A 21046-nucleotide genomic window follows, 5' to 3' on the forward strand; every position below is an offset into this window, starting at 1 on the left:
AAAGCGTGATGCAGTAATTTACTACATTTGTATCAAATGCGGACGTAACGTTGACGTGCGCTGGAATGAACATCCGTTTAGTGAAGGCGTTCGGGTCACTCATTGTTGCCGTTTACAAGACATTTATTTATAAGATCCTCAGGTATGAGTTGGAACGGCTCCCAGATGTATTTTGTAGGTGGGCACATTCGATTTTCTGACATGGCAACAGGAAAGTAACTTACGTTGTTGTTTTTTTTTTGAAACAATAGTTTGATGCGTAAAAGTTGTATTCCCGCTGACCTTGTTTTCAAAGGTTTGATCGAAATTGTCCTTCCTTCCTGACTTCCTTTCCTTTCCCCCTTCCTTTCCTATCTCCCTCCGTTTCGCCCTTCATGTATTCATTCTTTCCCACCCTTCCTTCCTTCCTTAATTCTTTGCTCGCACCGGTCCTTCATTCCTTTTACTTCTTCCTCCTGTTCGTCCTCCGTTCGCTTCCTCCTCGTTCCCTCCCTTCCTTCCTTCCTTCCTCCTTCACCTTAAAAAAAAAAAAAAAAAAAAGACGTTATTAAAATGTTGTATTGCAATCTACTGGAAAACCCCCCCCCCAAAAAAAATAAAAAAGCTTTTGAACAAAATCTACGAAGACCACAAATAGAAGATTTATTCTGAGGTAAACCCGGTGTTTCGATTCAACATTCATATATAAGTGCCACATCGAAACCAATCAAAACCACCAGGATGATTTAAAAAAAAAAAACAACGAAAACTTGAGAAGCTGGAAGATTCCAAATGATGGAGAATTCCTCGCCCCCTTTATCTTAAAAAAGAAAAGGAAGAAGCACGGCATTGAATGGAGGGGAGGGGGGGGGGGGGGCTGCGCCGCAGTTAACCGGCCGCGGGCGTTTAAAAAAAAAAAAAGTAGGCGAACGCGTGTTCCCTGCTCCTCTCCCGCTGTGAGCACCGCGGACCTCCAGCGGAGCGGGGTTTGCTCGGCGTGGGCGTGCGGGGTTGGAGGTTTGTTTATGCCGTAACGACGCTCATCTGTCATCCTCTCTTTTATTTCGTTTTGATTTTATTATTTTGATTTTTTTTATTTTGATTTTTTTTTACCATTTTACTTCCGCGCCACTCGTTTTCACGATCGCGCTCCGCGCCGTGGAAGGGGCGGCGACGCCGACCGATCCGCGGGGGGTCAGAGGTTCCCGCTGCCTAGATACATACATTCTAATATTAGAAGCATTCCTTGATTTGTTCGCAGCGTCCCCTGCTCGTTGCCCGGCACATGGCAACAGAGCGGCCAATGGGATTTCAGGAGGCTAAGCCCCTCGCTCTGTGTAGCAACAGCAGCTTTTCCTCCGCTGTTTGTTTATTTATTTATTTATGAGTTATCTCCCCCCGACTCGTTTTTTTTTTTTTTGTTTTTTTTTGGGGTGGGGGGGGGGGGACGAGTTAAGAGCGCAAAGAACAACGTTTCTTATCTCCCCGCCAACCCTTTAAAAGCACGCGCCCGGTTGAACCATTTATCTGCTTGTTTTTCTATCTATCTTTTTTTTTTTTTTTTTTTTTAATTTTTCTGCACCGCCCGTCCACAGTCCCGGGCACTTTCTCCGCAGAGTGGAAGTCCTGGGGATGGAGGGAGAGGGGTCGGTCGCCCGGGGATGGAGCGCCGGAGGGGAGGAAGTTGCGATCGTCAGAGAAGGGTGCCAATCAGAGGGGACGGGCGAGCACCGAGAGGAGACGGTTTTTCCAAAGATGGAGGTCGGGGGACAGGACTGGGGAGGAGAGACGTAGGATGGCGTGAGGACCGCGGCCCGTGGTTGGTTTACTTTGAGCCACGTGTCCCGGGTCCTGGGTCCAGGCACCTTTTTTGCAGTTTCATGGAGGTCGGGTTCCCCGTCGTCCAGCCGCTCCGCTCTTGGCCCAGGTAGGTGAGCGCTGTCCTCTGATGCTGAATGTTTTTGCTAATTTTACAGTTTCAGGTCGTCCCCCGTTTAAAAGGAAGAAAAAAAAAAAAAAAAAAAAAAAGGAAGGGGAAAAAAAAACGCAATCTCCCAAGTTCTGTAGGTTTCACGCCTACTTGCTTCTGCGTCATCCCAAGCTCACCGGATGGTGGATAGCTCCCAGGCAGAGGGGAACATGGCGTCCAAACTAACTCCCTATTTCTCACGATCGTCATTGTTCGATTAGAGCGCCGAGAGACCGAACTCGGACTGAAGTCCGGCCCTGCAAAGGGAGCGGGGATAGACGTCAGTGCCTCCCTCGCACTGCTCGGCACGAACACTTTTCGGGCATTTTCTGTTGGTCGTTGGGTCCATGATCCCAACGAATCCCACGGTCTTTACGAAGCTTTGCCGTTTTTTCCCCCCCGTCGTTCAGGAAAATTGTACTTCAGGAGTTTGAAATCACCGCAAATTCCGTGCACGACTCCCCGTTCGGCGACATTTCGTAAATTATATTTATGAATGTCGTTTTAAACATTTTGATGCCAATGCCGATACTTTGACTTTGATGCCGCTTCACAAATGACGCCATTTTCAACGTCAAAGATAATGTACCCTCTTTTTTTTTTTTTTTGCAAATGCTTACCTTTTAAAATGTTAAAGACGTTGAAAAATTAACACACATATTTTTATTCACTTTACAGATATTTATTTTTTATGTTTGGATAACTTATGCCGAAGGGATCCAAATTTGTCATTGAATGCTACATCATTTTTCTGTCCGATACATTTGATGCAAATTGGCCTGAACCATAAAAGTACCACATTATGACTGACCAGCTGTCTAAACATCTATGTCAATATGTGATCGTATTGCTTTATTTAAAGATGTCATAACTCAATCTAACAAGGGGAACAAACTTCCAGTATATGTAAATAAACAACATATCTACAACATACAGTGCTGAAAAGAAACACAAATGTGTGCCATTGCAAACTTGGAACAGTGATTTCTCAAGAAAAGTCTTTTTGAAAAATTTTCAATGATTTAAAGAATCAGGGCTTGCAACCTCAAGTCTCCTGTCCGTTTTTCGGTTTTAGCTGAAAAGTAGAGTTTTCTGGCTTTGTCTGTCATCTGGCGTCATCCCTGGTCCAAAGCTTACAAAACCAAGATTACCATGTAGATGAACATGCACCACATGCCGCGGACAGCAAGCAGTGAAGAGTTGAGGGATTGGTGTCACCGGACATATTTTATATGCACATATTCTGGCTATAGCCTAGCACTTGCACATTTGTATCACAAACTTAATAGTATTAATATAAGCATTATTTTACTGACAGCCTCTGCCTTCTTGTAAATTAGGATTCATATTTATTTTCCCTCATTATTTTCGAGCAGATAAACACCCTCTGCTCACTTTAATTATTAAAAAAAAATAATAATCTTTAGCTCGTTCTCCTGCGTTCTTCTCTTGCCCTTGATATCAATGTCCTCCCTGTCTTGATCTCTCCGTTTGAATGTAGAACTAGTACAAGGGAATCAAGTCCTATTGCGTTTGGTTGCTCATACAGCATAGATGGTGATTAAGGAATTGATACTTATTTTATCGTGACATTGTCATGTGACAGAAAGTGATAAATGCTGATTATCCAAAACATGTGAGAAATGTAGATAAATACTGCGAGCATTACCTTGGATGTTTGGATGGCAGGCTGTTCTCCCTGCATGAAAAGTGTTTTCTCAATGTTATAAATTTAGCGATTCAGATTTTTATTTTCATTTTTTTTCTTCTCCAAATTATGAGTGACAGCTTTAAACACAGCTGTCTGTTTGGGTATCCTGATGCCCCTGACCAAACGGCACATTTCAAAATGTTGTAGGATGAGAATAAGCCCCTGGTGATCCAGTTATCTCGGAAACGCGGGTCTCCTGAAACTTAGCCGTGCTGACGGTTTCTTACCGGAAAGATTCACTTCCTAAAGATGATTTTGTCTTCAAAATCATTTATTTTGTGATGATAAAGATTTTTCTTTTGATTTATCAAGCCGGTGGCTGATCCATACTGAAGCTCGTCACCCTTTTATGATGGTTACTTTTTGTGTTTTAGGTCCGAAGTTACGGTATGAGATGATTTATATCTCATTAAAGAAGACGCCTGGCAGCCTTGACCCTATAACACACCTGCAGTTCTTTATCTTCTGCTCTCTTATTTCACAACCAAAAACATGGCTCAAATACAAGCTTAACTTCAGTCAGCATCTGCTGTCAGTGTGCCCGTAAGCAAGGCACTCAACCCAGATCTGAGTTACTAAAGCTTCTCAGTGGTCGCATCGCGTCATTCGTAGCTTCATGGTATATGTAACAGAATGACGTTGGAATGATTTTATGAAAATAGCAAACATGCTCCGCAAACCTCCTAGATTAAATAAACTGTTAGGCTTTAGCTTCACTATGAGGACGATGCTGTATCATCGAGAGCAGTCCTGAGTTCTTTACCGTGTCCCTGAGTCCATACTCCTACCTCAGCCATGTACCAGCTGAAAGTATGTGAACCTTGTAGACTCTAGCATCCCATTACTTCCCCACCTCAGTTAAAGCCTCGCTGGACTATTAAGTGTCTTGCTGCTATGGCAGCCGAGGGTTTTCAGCTCTGTGCGCTTGAAATCTACACCCAACAATGGACAGAGAGCAACCAGCCCCAGCCACCATGCCGAGCATCCCTGAATGTCAGGGATGGTAAGAACCCGGTGTGCCTGGGCTGCCCCGGAGACATCTCAGAGCGTACTGATCATACAGGAGATCCTCCCGGCCCCTACACATATTCTGTAGATCCTGCAATTATGTCTACGTCACTCAAGCAACCGCAACCACAACCGCAGATGGAGCGACCAGAAATGGCAAGGCCTCAATCTCCACCAACACATCAAGGTAACCCTGAACGAAAACAGGCACTCTGTGTTTGTAATGACTTATCATTCATTCAGGTTGGTTCAAGTCATGCTGCCCTGAGGTGTTTAATCTAAATTAAAAAATTCTATTTTCAGCAATTGTTGTATATTTAAGGAATAAGGTATGAGCTAAAACAACATTTTCTAAATAGAGTGAAGTACACAAGTATGATTAACACTAACTCATGAAATTGAGATGGTTTGAGCTGTAACAGGGGGTATATAAAAATAATAATATAATTGTGTGTGTGTGTGTGTGTGTGTGTGTGTGTGTGTGTGTGTGTGTGTGTGTGTGTGTGTGTGTGTGTGTGTGTGTGTGTGTGTGTGTGTGTGTGTGTGTGTGTGTGTGTATATGTATGTGTATGTATGTATATATATGTGTGTGTGTGTGTGTGTGTGTGTGTGTGTGTACACGGCATTCCAAATTATTATTCAAATTGGATTTAAGTGTCCTAAACATTTAATTTTTTGTTTTTAGATTAAACTCATGGGTGGTCGTGTGTCTCAGGGAGCCCAATTAAAGAAAAACTACTTAAGAAGGACGTTCCACATTATTAAGCAGGCCACAGGTTTCAAGCAATATGGGAAAGAAAAATGATCTCTCTGCTGCCGAAAAGCGTCAAATAGTGCAATGCCTTGGACAAGGTATGAGAACATTAGATATTTCATGAAAACTTAAGCGTGATCATCGTACTGAAGAGATTTGTGGCTGATTCAGAGCACAGACGAGTTTGTGCAGATAAAGACATAATGAGGAAGGTTTTTACCAGACAAATTCATGGGATTAAGAGAGCAGCTGCTAAAATGCCATTACAAAGCAGCAAACAGGTATTTGAAGCTGCTGGTGCCTCTGGAGTCCCGTGAACCTCAAGGTGTAGGGTCCTCCAGAGGCTTGCAGCTGTGAATAAAACCTACTATTGGGCCACCCCTAACCAATGCTCACAAGCAGAAACGGTTGCAGTGGCCCAGAAATACATGGAGACCAATTTTCAAACAGTCTTGTTTACTGATGAGTGCTGTGCAACCTGGATGGTTGGTGGATGGCCACCAGGTCCCAAACAAGGCTGCGACGTCAGCAAGGAGGTGGCGGAGTCATGTTTTGGGCCAGAATCATGAGGAGAGAGCTGATAGGCCCCTTTAGGGTCCCTGAAGGTATGAAAATGACCTCGGCAAAGTATATAGAGTTTCTGACTGACCACTTTCTTCCATGGTACAAAAAGAAGAACTGTGCCTTCTGTGGCAGAACCTCTCCAAAAACTCACAGGTTCAATGGATGCAAGAATTGTGAAGGTGATATGAAAGAAGGGGTTCTATGTTAACATGTAACTAGGCCTGTTAAGGTGTTTTTGATTGAAATAGCTTTTGATTTCAGTAAATATGACCTCCTAATGCTGCAAAGTCAACAAATGACCATTTTCAGTTCTTTACAACCTATAAAATGTTTTGAAACTCTGTTGTGGATAATAATTTGGAACAGTGCATTTTGAGTTTTTTATTTTTGAAAAAAATACTGTTATCATTGGGAGGTTTGGTCAATAACATTCATATACCCTAACGGTTGATGACTAGAAAATTATACTGATTGTCATTTGCATCGACTATTTAGGAAAATCAGGAAAAAAAAAAAATCATTTGCATAATAATTTGGAAGTGTGTGTGTGTGTGTGTGTGTGTGTGTGTGTGTGTGTGTGTGTGTGTGTGTGTGTGTGTGTGTGTGTGTGTGTGTGTGTGTGTGTGTGTGTGTGTGTGTGAAACATACATCCAAACTAAACCAATTTTGGTAAAATATGATCTTAAGAATCATGCTGGATTTGGAAAGTGTGAACAACAACCAGAACCCTTGAGAAACCAATTCAAAAAACAGGCTAGAATCTCTGGGACTCTGAATTCTCAAACATTTTACTTACAGCGCAATTTTCATCGGTTGCTATAGGTTAATTTCAAGATTTTACAACAAAAATATGAAATGCACACAAGCTAGAAGAAGTATATAAAAGGTGTGTGTGTGTGTGTGTGTGTGTGTGTGTGTGTGTGTGTGTGTGTGTGTGTGTGTGTGTGTGTGTGTGTGTGTGTGTGTGTGTGTGTGTGTGTGTGTGTGTGTGTGTGTGTGTGTGTGTGTGTGTGTGTGTGTGCACGTATGCCCTTGCGCTCTCAGGCCATGTGGCTGAATATGAGATTGCAGGGGATTCCCGGTGCCGTCTGCAGAAAAGTAATGTGTATGTAGTGTATGACAGACAGCAGGGGAGCAGATGGCTCTTTCCTAAAGACAGTTCATCTGACGGGAGTTACAATCAACAGGCTTACTGACATTCTCATTCCATAATCTTACTGAGATGAGCTAAAGAACAATTTGAGGCATTTTAAATGCTGAGCATTGAAAGGGATTTCAAGCTCTGTCCTACCTCAGTGGTACGCAGGGAACAGGTTAATGAGTTCATATTCATTGTAATTTCATAGCTGCATACATATGATTCCTGTCCTCTATAGTGTATGTCTGCACCAGGGATTTAATACATCTTGAAGCATGCCTCCCCAAGTGCTGAAGGGGTGATTTAGATTAACTGCGCACAGCACACCTCCGTCCACACATACACAAACGTGTACAGGCACGTGGGCGTACACATGCCTACCCACACACAACTAAAGATATGGAAAACGGACCCACTAACACATGCTCGTAATACTTGAAATACTTGAAAAATGCGTGACGGGCAGATTCCCACATTTTCCTTGGTACCTAATACCATGGCAACACACGTAAAAACACAACAAACACAGATAGCCTGGCACATCAGCTCCGCCGCCCCCGGAGGTGGCGGGCCTGGCAGGGGGCAGGTCCTTGCGGGCAGCTGTTGTTTTCTAGGCGAGGTGAAGGGAAGCGAGCTGTGCGGCTGCACCCTGCCTGCGCACTGAAGGAGCGTCCACGCTGGTATTTTAGGCACGCAGACAGTGTCACCTGTCACTGGACTAGTCTGGACAGCGTCTCCCAGATGGCACAAGAGTGAACATTGCAACCATATCTCCCTCCGGAGTCCCTGCCAGCACTCAGACCGGCGGCGTGCACCGACGAGAGTGCAAACCGCCACATACAGTACTGGCCGGAGCAGACCGCTGACCGTCCTGTGGTTGATTCTCCCAGAGTCCTCGGAGGATGAGCTGCGCCGACGGGACTTCCAGGTTCTATCTCCCAGTCTGATGGAGTTTGTCGAGGAGCCGTCGTCCCATGTCGTCCCTGAAGCCGGGTCTCCTACGCCGAGGAAGAAAGGTACCGTACACCACGTTACGCTAACTCATCAAACGAGTTAACTCCAGATTGAGATATTCACTGTAAATGTTTTTTTACATTTATGCATATAAATACTAATCATAAGAACTAAGCCCAAATAATGGTCTGTTTTACAAGCTGTTGTGCCTGGTCATTGCTTGAAATGATGTCGAGAAAGTGATATGTCTCGTCTACAGACTAGAAAGCCTACTATTTTAAAAATGTCTTTTCACCACTTACTTTTACCTCTGTGAACAGCCCCTCCAGTACTCAGTAAGACCATGGCGACAACAGACTCCAGCGCTAATGAAGACCAGTTAGATGCTACCGATTGGTACTGGGGAAACATCTCAAGGTAACGTTCATTTAGATGTGTTTTTCTTTTGCAACTTCACAATATAGGTGTAGTTATTCCTCCTCAGAAAATAAAGGAAATATTGAATCCTTGACTGAAAAGCTAGGCAGCATTCAAGCTAATTTAAAGTTGCAATCTGTGAGATTATTTTGCAAAAGATAACCAAACTACTTGATGGTTTTTAGTTGGTGGGGGGGTGGTGGACATTGGAGGCAAAAAATAAATGTTTTTATGGAATTTAGGGACTTGTAGTAAAATCCACCCAACACAGACCATCTCATGGATTTCCGCTTTAAACATCTCCAGCTGTATATTGTGGTTATGATGAATGATTTTCAGCTTTGACTAGCATCGCAATCTACATCTTGTTTACTGTTACTGAATAATGTGAAATGTACCGTGTGATCCATTTCTATCTTCCCCTGACTGCCTTTGGATTGCGTTCTGTTAAGCTCACTAGCCTGTGCCGCTCTTGTTTTTATTTAGTTTTTAAATTCTACCGTTTGTCCAGAGAGGACGTAAATGAGCTGATGAGAGATTCTCCCGATGGCACATTCCTGGTCCGAGATTCGTCCAGTAAAGTTGAAGGAGAATATACACTTACTCTGAGGTAAGTGTGATTATTTTAGCTTCAGCCGCTGTCATTTTTAATGCTCCTGTGCAAATTGGTTAGAATACGCTCTTCAGGGTACAATTCCAAGTGTCGCTCTAGAGAACAGCGTGAACATTCTCAAAGTGAGGGAATCAGTTAGCAGTGTATATTAAATGACCTAAATTAGGTGCATTCAAAATATCCCAACCGAGCGGAGGGTGGTTTTATGTACATGTGTGCTTTGACATCTGCAGGAAGGAGGGCAACAATAGGCTGATCCGGATCCTCCACCAGGGAGGCAGATATGGCTTCTCTGAGCCTTTGTCCTTCCCCTCGGTGGTGGAGCTGATCCAGCATCACCACATTCAGTCCTTGGCCCAATACAACTCCAAACTGGACACCCCGCTGCTCTACCCCATCTCCAGATACCAGCAGGTGAGTGTCCAAATGCTTGACATGTTTGCTATTTAATTTTCTTTTATCAACTATTGATAACATCACCAGAGGTCTTTTCTGCCTGTCTCCATCGGACTACACTATATACGCCTCCATTTAAAAAAACAAAAAAAAAAACCCCATCAACAATAAAACATTTGTACCACTTTTTTCCTTTTCATATTTTTCTTTTCATATTTTTCTTTTAATATCTATCCATCTGTCTGCCGTCCGTCAATCTATCTATTTATGACAGTGGCAAGAGGCCTGATATAAATTAAAATGTAAGCATGAATTCATCTTAATTAATGCACTGCTATCTCACACTACTTGCTCACAAATTCTAAATTCCTTACTGTTCCTGTTGTTAATGTTTCTTTTATCTGATACCTAGTCATTTAGTGTTTGCCAAAGTTTTTAAAATGGCATACTTCAGATTGTAAATGGAAGTGTGTGTGTGTGTGTGTGTGTGTGTGTGTGTGTGTGTGTGTGTGTGTGTGTGTGTGTGTGTGTGTGTGTGTGTGTGTGTGTGTGTGTGTGTGTGTGTGTGTGTGTGTGTGTGTGTGTGTGTGTGTGTGTGTGTGTGTGTGTGTCCAGGTGGTGAAGGCAGGCTGTGTGGAGACTGTCAGGGATCAGCTGAGGCTCTACCAGCAGCGGAGCAGGGAGTACGACCTGCTGTGCGAGGAGTTCACACGCACCTCCCAGGTACAGTCTGGGAGACGAACAATCCACCTTGAATCCATCTGTGATTATAGGTATACTCGGTTCCAATTTGTTTAGTTCAGTGTGTTCCTGTCTGCAAGGTATTACATTCAGGGTTGGGTGTTTATTTGGGTGAGCCAAAAACTGTTCTGCAAGAAAGAATGTTGATGAAATATCTATGAAAAAGGAGATCATTATCCGGTTGCTCTGGATAAATGTATTGTATGGGTCAATGACATGAAACTTTTTTTTTTTTTTTTTTCTGAATAAATTATCATTAAAATGAACTAGACATGAAGACATGTAAAATGCAAAAAATTGTTACACTTTAAAAAAGTAATTTTGAGAGTTTTGTAGCTTAAAAGTCAAAAAATGTCAGCTGGGGCAACCGTGTTTTGGACAGTGAATAGGCTTTATTATTAACAAATTAATTTAAAAATGTAAATCTTTCAATTAAATGGATGCGAATATACAAAATACTTATTTTTGAGGGAAAAAAAATTAAATGCATTTATCTCAGTATTCTCTTGCTCCCTTTTAAAAACCTAATTTGTCATTTACCCATATACAAATAAATGTGGCATGTAGATATATTTGGTGAATTCTTCCACGTTTCCCAGGAGCTCCAAAGCAAGCAGATGGCCATCGAGGCGTTCACGGAAACAATCCGGATCTTTGAGAAACAGTACGAGACTCAGGAGCGCTACAGCAAGGAATACATAGACATGTTCCTCACACCAGGCAGCAACACAGAGGCTGAGAGGTACTTACTGTGTACACACACACACACACACACACACACACACACACACACACACACAGAAAAATAAATTTGTAGGGTTGGTTTTTAATTCACTCAAATTTACGATACCTCTGCTAACGAGATTGTGTTTTCAGCCCGTCTGTCTGTCTGTCTGTCTGTCTGTGTGAACAGAATGTCAAAAAGTAAGGGATCAGAGTTTGTGGAACGGCACTAGACTGTGTCTAGTTCTTTTCACAAAGAATCTACAACAGCAAATGGTCTCTATGTCTCTCTCCATTCCAACATTTGAAAAAGTTTAATTGGGTTGTGTGACTGTAGGCTCTCAACACTGAACCAAGTGGTTCTTTTTCCGAAAAAAAAAATCCATTGGAAATCTTAATAAAATAGCTCATGAATTGAGTGCAAACAATTATAAATGTATATATCAAAGAATCAAAAAAAATAGAAAAAGCTTTCCTGTTGTTTTCCGAGTGGACGGTTGGCACAGCATATGAATGCAGAGCTTTTAAGATTGTTAAATGTTCCATATTGATCTGACATGTAATATCACATTTGCATGTGATGTCTCATATTGATGTGCTATTGACAATATAACTGGTATGGCTTATAACAAGATAGCTACTTTGAAGCCAAATGGGCTTAAAACATCTGGAAAATATTATTTGTGTATAAAATTTCCAGCATGCCATTATGTAGCAGCAAAACATTAAAACCAGAGTTGCCAGGGTAAACCACAATTGGCTTAAGATCCATATCGGGATTAAATAGGCCGGCTGTGTTTATTGTTTACAGGTCAGTGTTACTGTGCTTGTATCGTTTCACTCAAAAGCAAAAGAGGCCGCTTCCCACTCTCCCTGTGGAAGGATTCAGTGTTGTATGACATCGCTCCACAGTGAGGATGATGCACTGCTGGCGCAGGTGGAGGAGATCCACGACAGCAGGCGGAGGCTGGAGGATGAGCTGAGGAAGGAGGCATTGGCCAACATGGAGGTCAGCAGGAAGATGAGGAGCCTGAAAAGCGACCTTGTGCAGCTCAGGAAGATCAGGGATCAATACCTGCTGTGAGTTCACGCTTCGGCCGCGTACACTGCTCCGTGAAAGTATTGTTTTGTAGCTGGCGCTCTGAAGTTTGGTGGAACAACGCTGTTTTTAATCACAGGTGGCTCAACCAACAAGGAACCAGGCAGAGCCAGATCAACGACTGGCTGGGGATCAAAGGACAAGATGAAGAGTAAGTACCAACATAACACCCCTTTCCCACTGCGCCAAAAACCCGGTAACACCCGCTAACATCCGGGTTTAGTTGCCAGTGGGGAAGGTAACACCCAGGTTTCAGTCCCAGGTCAAATGATAGACACCGATTTTTATCGCCTCAGCTTTGATGTAAACACAACACCCGGGTCGACCCGCTAACTGTGGCTCCTTAATCTGCGCAATGTGACACTCATTGAAGTTGCGGACGTTGGGGCGTTAATAGACAGGAATATCCTTGTCTATCATTCTATCATTTCATATCCCATTTGGAATCCAAAATCACAAGTTAATGACTTTTTTTCCTGCATGTGGGACCATAAAATAATTCGAGTGTGGGGACCACAGCAGAGAAACCCCCACGCTCCCTGCCGGGCTCCGAGCCACTCTGGTACGCTCCCTGCGGCTGCCAGAGGACAGGTGCGCATCCGGTGCTATCGGTGCGCGGGGGGGATACTCCATGCTGCTTCTACAGCATGTCAGGTCGTTCACAAATGATCTGATTCTTTTGAACGGCTCTTTTTTAGGAATGACGGGAACCTAGTCTCACTGCGTGATCAGACGTTTTTTTTTTTCCCCAAGTTTTACAGTTTAATGTCATTGTTAGTTCAAGTTGCACAAGTTTCACACTGGAACCATGACACTCCCCTTTTCCCACGTGTTCATGACGTTGAACACACCAGAAAAACAACTGTATTTCTCTTAACATTTACTCTCCACATTTCACACGTTCCCTCTCCACCTGTAGTCCGTACACCCTGGCTGACGGTGCTCAGGACGCACACTGCGACGAACGCTCCTGGTACGTGGGCCGGATGAGCCGGAGGGAGACGGAGGATCTGCTGCAGGGCCGGAAAGACGGAACGTTCCTGATCCGAGACAGCCAGACACAGAAGGGCTCCTTTGCCTGCTCTGTCATGTGAGTCTGGCAGACAGCAGCGGCTTTTCTTATATTCTTATATTATATTCTACTTCCTTATATTACTTTCGAACTACTTTCTGTCATTATTTAGAGTGACCGTGATCATTTTAGAAACTCGTTAGATTCCGCAATGATATGTTTCAAATTCAAGGGGAATTTTAAGTCGATGTTAGAAATGTTGCAACAAATAAAATGCAGAGTAAGTGCGTTTCCATGAGTTGGTTTGAGGTAAATGAACTCCCTTCATGAATTGTTATGTTCCACTGTTCAATGTCATTAGATAACTCTTCTGCAATAGCAATAACTAGTTTATTACACAGTTATAAGCGTAAACTATTATGTGGCATAAAATGGACAACAAAAACAGTTAAAAATTGTTCATTACTTGTATGGCAATTAAAGGTAAACTTTAATGTCATGATCGTGAAGGCGATGGGGGATGGGGGGTGAAAGTTGGAAATCAAGGTATAGAATGGAAAACCAAACCCTGTTAAGATAATCAATATGAGCCTGAATCACTGTTAACTGAGATAAACAATATGAGTAGACCTGCCAACCTGCATGCATCTTGTGTTCCAACCACGCAATTCTTTCAAAGAATATACTGTGTGTGTGTGTGTGTGTGTGTGTGTGTGTGTGTGTGTGTGTGTGTGTGTGTGTGTGTGTGTGTGTGTGTGTGTGTGTGTGTGTGTGTGTGTGTGTGTGTGTGTGTGTGTGTATAGTAATTTATTTATGGAAAACATTCAATACATCAATAGAAAACAATACCATACATGTATTCAATATTAAATCTACATTCCTCGGATTGAACCACATGCTACGATCTTGTGCCTGTGGTTCTGTAACCCCTCCACTCAATACCCAGTGGTACCTTATTATCCACCGAGGCGTAACGCTGCATTGCTGAGGTAAAATAGGAGGTGGACTTGTAATAATCAAGCACAAAAATGTGACCGTAATGTTAACATATAAAACGTGAGACGCACCCGTTGGTCAGACGGTGACCTGAATCAGCTGGTTTTCACCTTGATCGGCCAAGACGTGTGACCGGCCGGTCAGTGTCAGATATGTTTTCAGATTCGGTGCTGGTCAAATTTACACGCCTGATACAGTGCTCATGCGCTCGTACTAGTTGAAAATGCTCCGACCCTCAAACTTGATACCAATGTAATGCAAGCGAAAGAATGAAAATGACGGCTGTTTGGAGGTACTTCAAGGTAAACGAAGAAGATAAAATGATTTATCTATCGCCTGACAATATTCCAAAATTGTGGAGAGTGCGTATCTATAGCTGTCACCACAGCGGAGCGTCTGCTCTGGTTGTTCTTAGTGCACGTCAGGAGCTCCGTTCGTGATGAAAGACTGACTCTTTTTTTGAGACTCTGGTTCTTGACGAGTCACTCAGTAAAACAAGTTGTTTGATTTTTCAGTCGGTTTGATGCACGGTGAGTGAAGCAGAACGAGAGAGAGAGAATGGGAAGTCTGCCATTTATTTATTCTTGGAATGCAAGTACCATATAAATATAATGAAAAAGGTATATTTGCACTTAAAAGTGAAAGAGACTTTCATTTGAACTGTTCATTTCAATGTTATCAGAAAGTGATAGGTTGGGTCCTACTAAAACTCAGTGAGTTACAGGTTGAATTATACTGAAAGTTGTTGACTTGTTGAGTCTCATATTCTATTTTATTTCAACTCAGTGACTGTTTCATGCTCTATTATTGTTCCACAGTGAATAATGAACAATAATAAACATCGTGTTAAAGTCAACAATCTCACTATAGTGATAACTGAAAATTGCAGCGCTAGTCCGTATGTGCAGCTGTCCAATCACGTGAGCGTGATCAGATCACATGATGTATTTGTCATTGACGTGAAGCAGATTTACCCAGTGAGACCAACTTATAAGGAAATTGTATTTCACAGGTCACAGATATATACTTAAAATGATCGGACGCACAATGTCAAAGATATTTAATATTCACTGGTTTATTATGAACATACAATTGAATGAAAATCTGAAATGGGCCAAAATCGGAATCCGCAGGTGAGACTTAAAAAAAAAATACTCCCTATTACACTGTTGTAGTATTCAAAATATTTTCCCAAGGTTGGCAGGTCTGTATGAGCCACTGTTAATTGAGATAAACAATCTGAGCATAAATTAGTGTTGTTAAAAGCTTTGTTTCTCTGCTTCCTCTCATGCAGCGTGGACGGCAGTGTCAAGCACTGTGTGATCCACAGGACGACCACGGGCTACGGCTTCACGGAACCCTACAACCAGTACCCGTCGCTCCGGGAGCTGGTCCTGCACTACCGCGACACCTCACTGGTCCAGCACAACCAGCAGCTCAATGTGACGTTGGCCTGGCCCGCCCTCGGCCAGCCGGCCGGCTCAGAGACCCCAGCACCCCGTCCCCAGTAGGCGCCCCCCCCCCCCCCCAAAAAAAAAAAAAGCCACGTCACGCCCAAACTGATACTGTTACTGAATGTCCACCGCGCGACTCGCTCACATGGAGTACAGCCAGAGTCTGTGACAGTGTGGAATGAAAATTCAGGGATAGTTTGCAAGTCTGAAATGTTTCAACACAAGTAACACGAGTAGCCCATGATCTGAATACCAGGATGAGGCCAGAGCAGAACATGGTACCAAAAGCAGATTATTTTCGAATACTGGAATCCAAAAAACGTAACCCTATCTTGTCATGTTTCTCTATTGCAGATATAGTCAATTCCGGGGCTTTACTATTCCAAATTGAAACGGCCCAAATTTTAAAACCACAAAATTTAGGTGTGTTTATGATAAACCTGAAACAAAGTAACAAAATATCATACGAAAAACAATGTTAATGAATAATGTTATGAATGTTCTGTATCTTACAGATTAAGACAAATAGATGTTTCAAGATGTTTTAAATTCAAAGAGGAAATTAAAATGTCTCACCCAGGCAAAAACCGCAGAAACGGATGACAGGAAGTCGTTTTCCTGCTGTTAATTGTTTAGATGAGTCACTACCCTTTCAATGGGAGGGTGCCATCACGTCTTTGGCCACTACATGTCGCTGTTGGACTGGATCTGGCAGCCGTCCTTCCCATCAGAAGCTTGTTATACGCAACACTACAGGTTTCATTATGTTGCGAAAAAGTTATACAGGAATATCCCTTCTTGCAACAAAATAGCTTAAATTGATCGGTTTTTGATCCAAGTGGGGGAATGTTGGAAACAGATCTGAGGACAGAAATCCTGCACCACCTGGCATGGTGGCAAAAGCACAGAGTGGAAACACACACCAGCACTTTATCGAAACTAGACAAATCAGAACATAGACACAACTTGAATTCAAGACTTAGATGCATAACGGATTAAGAAAGGACCGACTGACATGGCTCATTTCACGACGTTATGAAAGCACAAGACTGGAAACGAGGTAGGGCAGCGACATGAAAAGTTCAGCTCCTTCGGGCCCAAGGCTTAAGTTTGTGTTGCCATGCAAGCCGCTTGGTTCGGAGCTCTGGAGATGTCCGTGCTGACAGCTCCCATGTTGGCGTGCAGTACGCAGCAATGTCCCCAAGAGGACACTGAACTGGGATTTGAGGATATTTCAAAGTTAAAGTAGTATACAGACATGAAGACATGCTGGGTAGTCATTCAATATCAAGTCACCTCATACAGTTGCTTGGTCAAAACAAGTTATGAGATATAAACTAAAATTAGTATGATATCATGTGTCTCTACATGGTACCCTTTGCAACGTAGACCTACATGTGGTGAACCTCACTTTGATTTATTTTACATAGGATTTTGAATATTTCCATGCAGATACCATTACTATCAATACATCCTAAACTTCCCTTTTTATTATCATGACGAAATAGATTAAATTCCTCCATTTCACCCAGCCTCAATTCCAGCCCAAAATCTCAGCGTGTACCCGCTTGTTGTGTCTCATCATTTGTTCTGGGCCTCCTCTGCATCCTCTTTGGGAGTGAGTGATGTGATGTGTGATATACTGTAGGACTTACAGTAAATCGAAAAGATTTGCACTTTCTTAATATGCCCTCACCAAATCGGGCCAACGACATGGCCCAGTTTGGTGAGATAACCTGTTACCTGATGATAGAATTTATTAACAAGTGCCTTAAAAATAGTTCTTTATTCCTCCACGATATTTCTCTGGGGACATGTTTAGTGTTGCTCTCCTCGGCGCGCCGTCGTGTCAGATACTGGTGGTACCGGGAAAAGCTGTCGTCCTGAAGTGAAATTAATCACCCCTATCAAAACGAAATCTCTTTCTCCTGTACGTTTGAGGATTCCGATTTGTCAAATCGCTGTGACGTCGTCGAGCGCCGAGCCTGGTCTTTGGCTCAGAGCTGACGGACAGATCGCGAGGATCAAACTTGTGACATTTTCACTGATGTGAAATTGGACTGAGGATTTACAGAATCACATCGGAAAAGTAGAAGTATTGGAGATAATGAGACTTGAGTAAAGACTGAATAAGCTGTTCACTGAACTAATCACTATTGCATCATTATTACTGTTATTCCTTTTACCTTTCCACTAAACACAACCGTACCACTTTAAATATAATTGTAACTACAAGTTCTCATAATTAGTTTAGTGACTTTACTGGTTGAACGTGTCATTGTATTTCATTTTGTTATTCTAACCCTTATTAATTGATTCACTTTGTCAGAAACAAACTCGAGTGGAAGTAGTTTTCTTTCATATCTACTTTTCCGTTTTCGAGGGTGTCCATGTTTTACCACGAGACCCAACGACGCTCTCTGCTTTGTTCAGGGTTTTTTTTTCTTTCTGTCGTAGCGTAATTTCCAAGCGTTTAATCCTCATCCTCTTTACTCTCTACCTGCCGCACTGATGAAATGCACTTCTCTCGGAGGTCGAGCCGGCGGTGCTACATGCACTTTTAGGTGGGACGCACCAAGCCAGTTGATGGAAAAACTCCCCGTTATTTGGTTTGAAACCTTTTCGGCTGAGGCCGACTATTCGGTCTGGGGCTGGTGGGGGAAAAAACCACGGCAGCAGTTTTGACTTTCTGGGTCTGTGGTCGTCCTCCTGTCTGGGCGTTGGACAGCTTGTGTCTGGTTGCCATTTGTGTTGGGGTGAAAATGTGTTTGAGGTTCATGTTGTGTGTTGTAAATAGCGTTTGTTGAAAAGAATGTGACGGTCCATCTGGGGGCTGTTGGCGTTAGGTTGATACTAATACTGGATTCTGCTTCTGAAAGAAATCCTTTGACAGTATTTACCTTGCTTAATGTGAGCATGTTTTATTATAAAACTGATTTTTTTGTTCTGCAACCTATTCTCATACCATTTTATTAAGCCGGTTGCAAACGTGATTATTTAAAGCCCGCCTCCAGCTACCAGTGTTTTTCAGAGGCACTCCCTGCCGCAAAATATCGATTCTACAGTCACCGCCACACATTTTGGACAAATGACTGGTCTGACACTAAAAAATATTAAATATTTCAAGCTCTTTAAAATGGTTCGTGATGGTTCTCAGTCCAATGAGAAGTCTATTGAACTTTTATTTTAGTGGTTGCTGCATTCACTTATGCTCTCTGTTATTGAGCTGAGGGTTTACAACAACAAGCTAGTGGCCTAGTGTTGGTCTGCTTTGTTTATCACTGGTTGCCATGATGATGCTATGCATGAGGTTCAGTTAGTGGCTACCCCTGTACCAGTGTACTGTTTGGAATCAAAATCGAAGGAGAAAGCAGGAGGTGAAGATTTGTGGAGACAATACTGTGGAGGACTTTTACTTTGAAAACCTACAGGTTCCACCTGTGTTTATCGATGTAGCAATAAAACCAGTGACCGTAAACTCACTTTTTTTTATATGAAAAATGATATTGCGTAAGGAACATTTTGATGGTGCCAGTTGGTGTTTACTGTAGCGGGGTCGTTGGACGTGAGGTGAAGTCGGGGCGGACGGGACCGTGCACGCCCCCAAAACAAAGCATTTGCACACCAGTGTTTCGTGTCAGACGAAACGGGACACTGTGACGATCATAGTTTTATCTCGTTCCTTCTGCTCCTGGAGCAGAGGGGGCCCTGTGGTGCTAAACCAGGAGGAATCCTAATGAGATTAGTGTGAAGTTGAGTTGTGTTGTGTTGTATCCCAACAGGTTCTCGGAGCCGTACGTCTGTTTACGTTTCAAGTGTTAAGATGATTTTTTGATTTAATCTTTCATCTAGTTAATTTTTTTCCTTGGTTCAATCTCGTGATTAGCTTTATATATTCTTGCTGCTTTAGTTCCTTTGTAATGCGGACTGAAAATAAAGCGTCCAAATACCAACCCCGTTATGGTGAAAATTGATGAAAATCAAACCACCACTATATAATATTTAAAGAATACAGATTTTCATTCTTAAAATATGACTTGTAGGTTGAAGCCTTGAGGGCGGCTGTTGAATATATTGCATGATGTACTTTACTTGCACCTGTCACTTTCTCTTCAAAGTGTTTTCTCCCTCGAATTGTAGTAGATTTTTAAAATTTGTTCTGGGCCACAAGGACCTTTCTAAGGTCGGTCGCGCTAATAATTTGATAAAACGTGAAAAGCATTTATGGATTCTGACCTCATGACTAGTTCTGAGAAGAACTGGGCAGCCATGACACCTGGATACTGTTTACCGTTGTGTTGTTTTGGTCCTTTGGGCTTCGTGTTTGGGACTGGAGGAGCGATGGACAAATGGATCAGAACCTGGAGAACCTGGGTCTATCCAGCCATGAGCTTAACTCTTTACTATAGATGACAGCGATGCACTGATACACAAATCTCAATCCAGAAATCGGAGAATCTAAGAGACATATCGGACATCTATTCGGACAGCTATTCAAATAGAGCAACTTGATTTTCTGCTTTGTTGACGTGTAGAAGTCAGATGTCTAATGGAGAAAAATCAATTCTATTCAATCTACTAGAGAATAAACAAAATCATTCTTTAAAGTAATGGATGCCACTTGGTATTGGTTGATACTGAAGTTTGGGACATGGTATCAGTGCATCCCTAGTATGATTTACAGTTTATCTTGTAATAACACACTGATGACATTTATTCTTGGAAACATAAAAAAATAAAAAAAGATTTGATTCAGTTTTCCGTTGTTTGCCATGATTGTTGCAATTCAGCATTTGAACAATGACCTTTTTTAATCAAAATTCAATTAGTGTAGCTTATTGGGTTCACATTTGCGATTAGTGTTGCTTGGCGTTGTTTTGCAACATGTTAGCCTAAATAATAAGGGATTCCCTCTTTAGATAAATGATTTGTTTAACTGCATTCAGTTGGCATGAGAAAATACTATTAAAAAAGTGTTAAATGTAGGCTATTAATGTGTCTATTATGTGATATTGCTGTTTTTTTGTGTTTAATTAGCTGTGTATTTCAACAACTTGTCTTTTGTTTATGTCATGAGTGAAGAATTGTTGTTTATCACTGTTTTATTGGTGTTCAAGTACTTGAGGACATAATTGTTCATGTATGCACTTTAAAAAGACCCGAAATAAAATGGATCATGATGATTGATGGTTTAACATGAGTATTTTTGGAAAGAAGTATAGCAGCAAGTAAACAAGTGAAACGTTATTCATACAGCACATTTCATCAGGCTTGAAATACAATGCGCTGCACAGAGGAGAAAACAGAACTTTAAAAGATGACTAAACATACAGTACCAGTCAAAGGGGTTGGACACACCTGCTCGTGCAAGGGGTTATGTTTGAACTATTTTCTATGTTGTAGAACAATAGTGAAGAAAACTACCGAGTGACCCTTTGAAATGCAGCACCCGGAGAATTTGCAGCTCAACGTGCTTCACAGATATTTATAATAAGTCATTTACAGTAATCAATTATTT

The 21046-nt window shown here is 42.2% G+C and overlaps 1 protein-coding gene across 1 annotated transcript; it reads left to right on the forward strand.

Annotated features, from left to right (window-relative positions):
• Positions 1-65: 65 nt before the first annotated feature.
• LOC307227978 (phosphatidylinositol 3-kinase regulatory subunit gamma-like) lies at positions 66-15689 on the forward strand (the record flags this gene model as incomplete). Its single annotated transcript, XM_079997433.1, has 15 exons — positions 66-142; positions 1575-1769; positions 2359-2427; positions 4034-4046; positions 4518-4854; positions 8014-8139; positions 8398-8494; positions 9006-9104; positions 9341-9521; positions 10119-10226; positions 10844-10986; positions 11880-12047; positions 12146-12217; positions 12986-13156; positions 15369-15689. The coding sequence occupies 15 exons, from the start codon at positions 66-68 to the stop codon at positions 15583-15585; spliced, it is 2073 nt and encodes a 690-aa protein (XP_079853559.1). The 3' UTR covers positions 15586-15689.
• Positions 15690-21046: the final 5357 nt, after the last annotated feature.

This window comes from Zeus faber (genome assembly GCF_960531495.2).
Source record: "Zeus faber genome assembly, chromosome: 1".
In the NCBI taxonomy this organism is placed as follows: domain Eukaryota; kingdom Metazoa; phylum Chordata; class Actinopteri; order Zeiformes; family Zeidae; genus Zeus; species Zeus faber.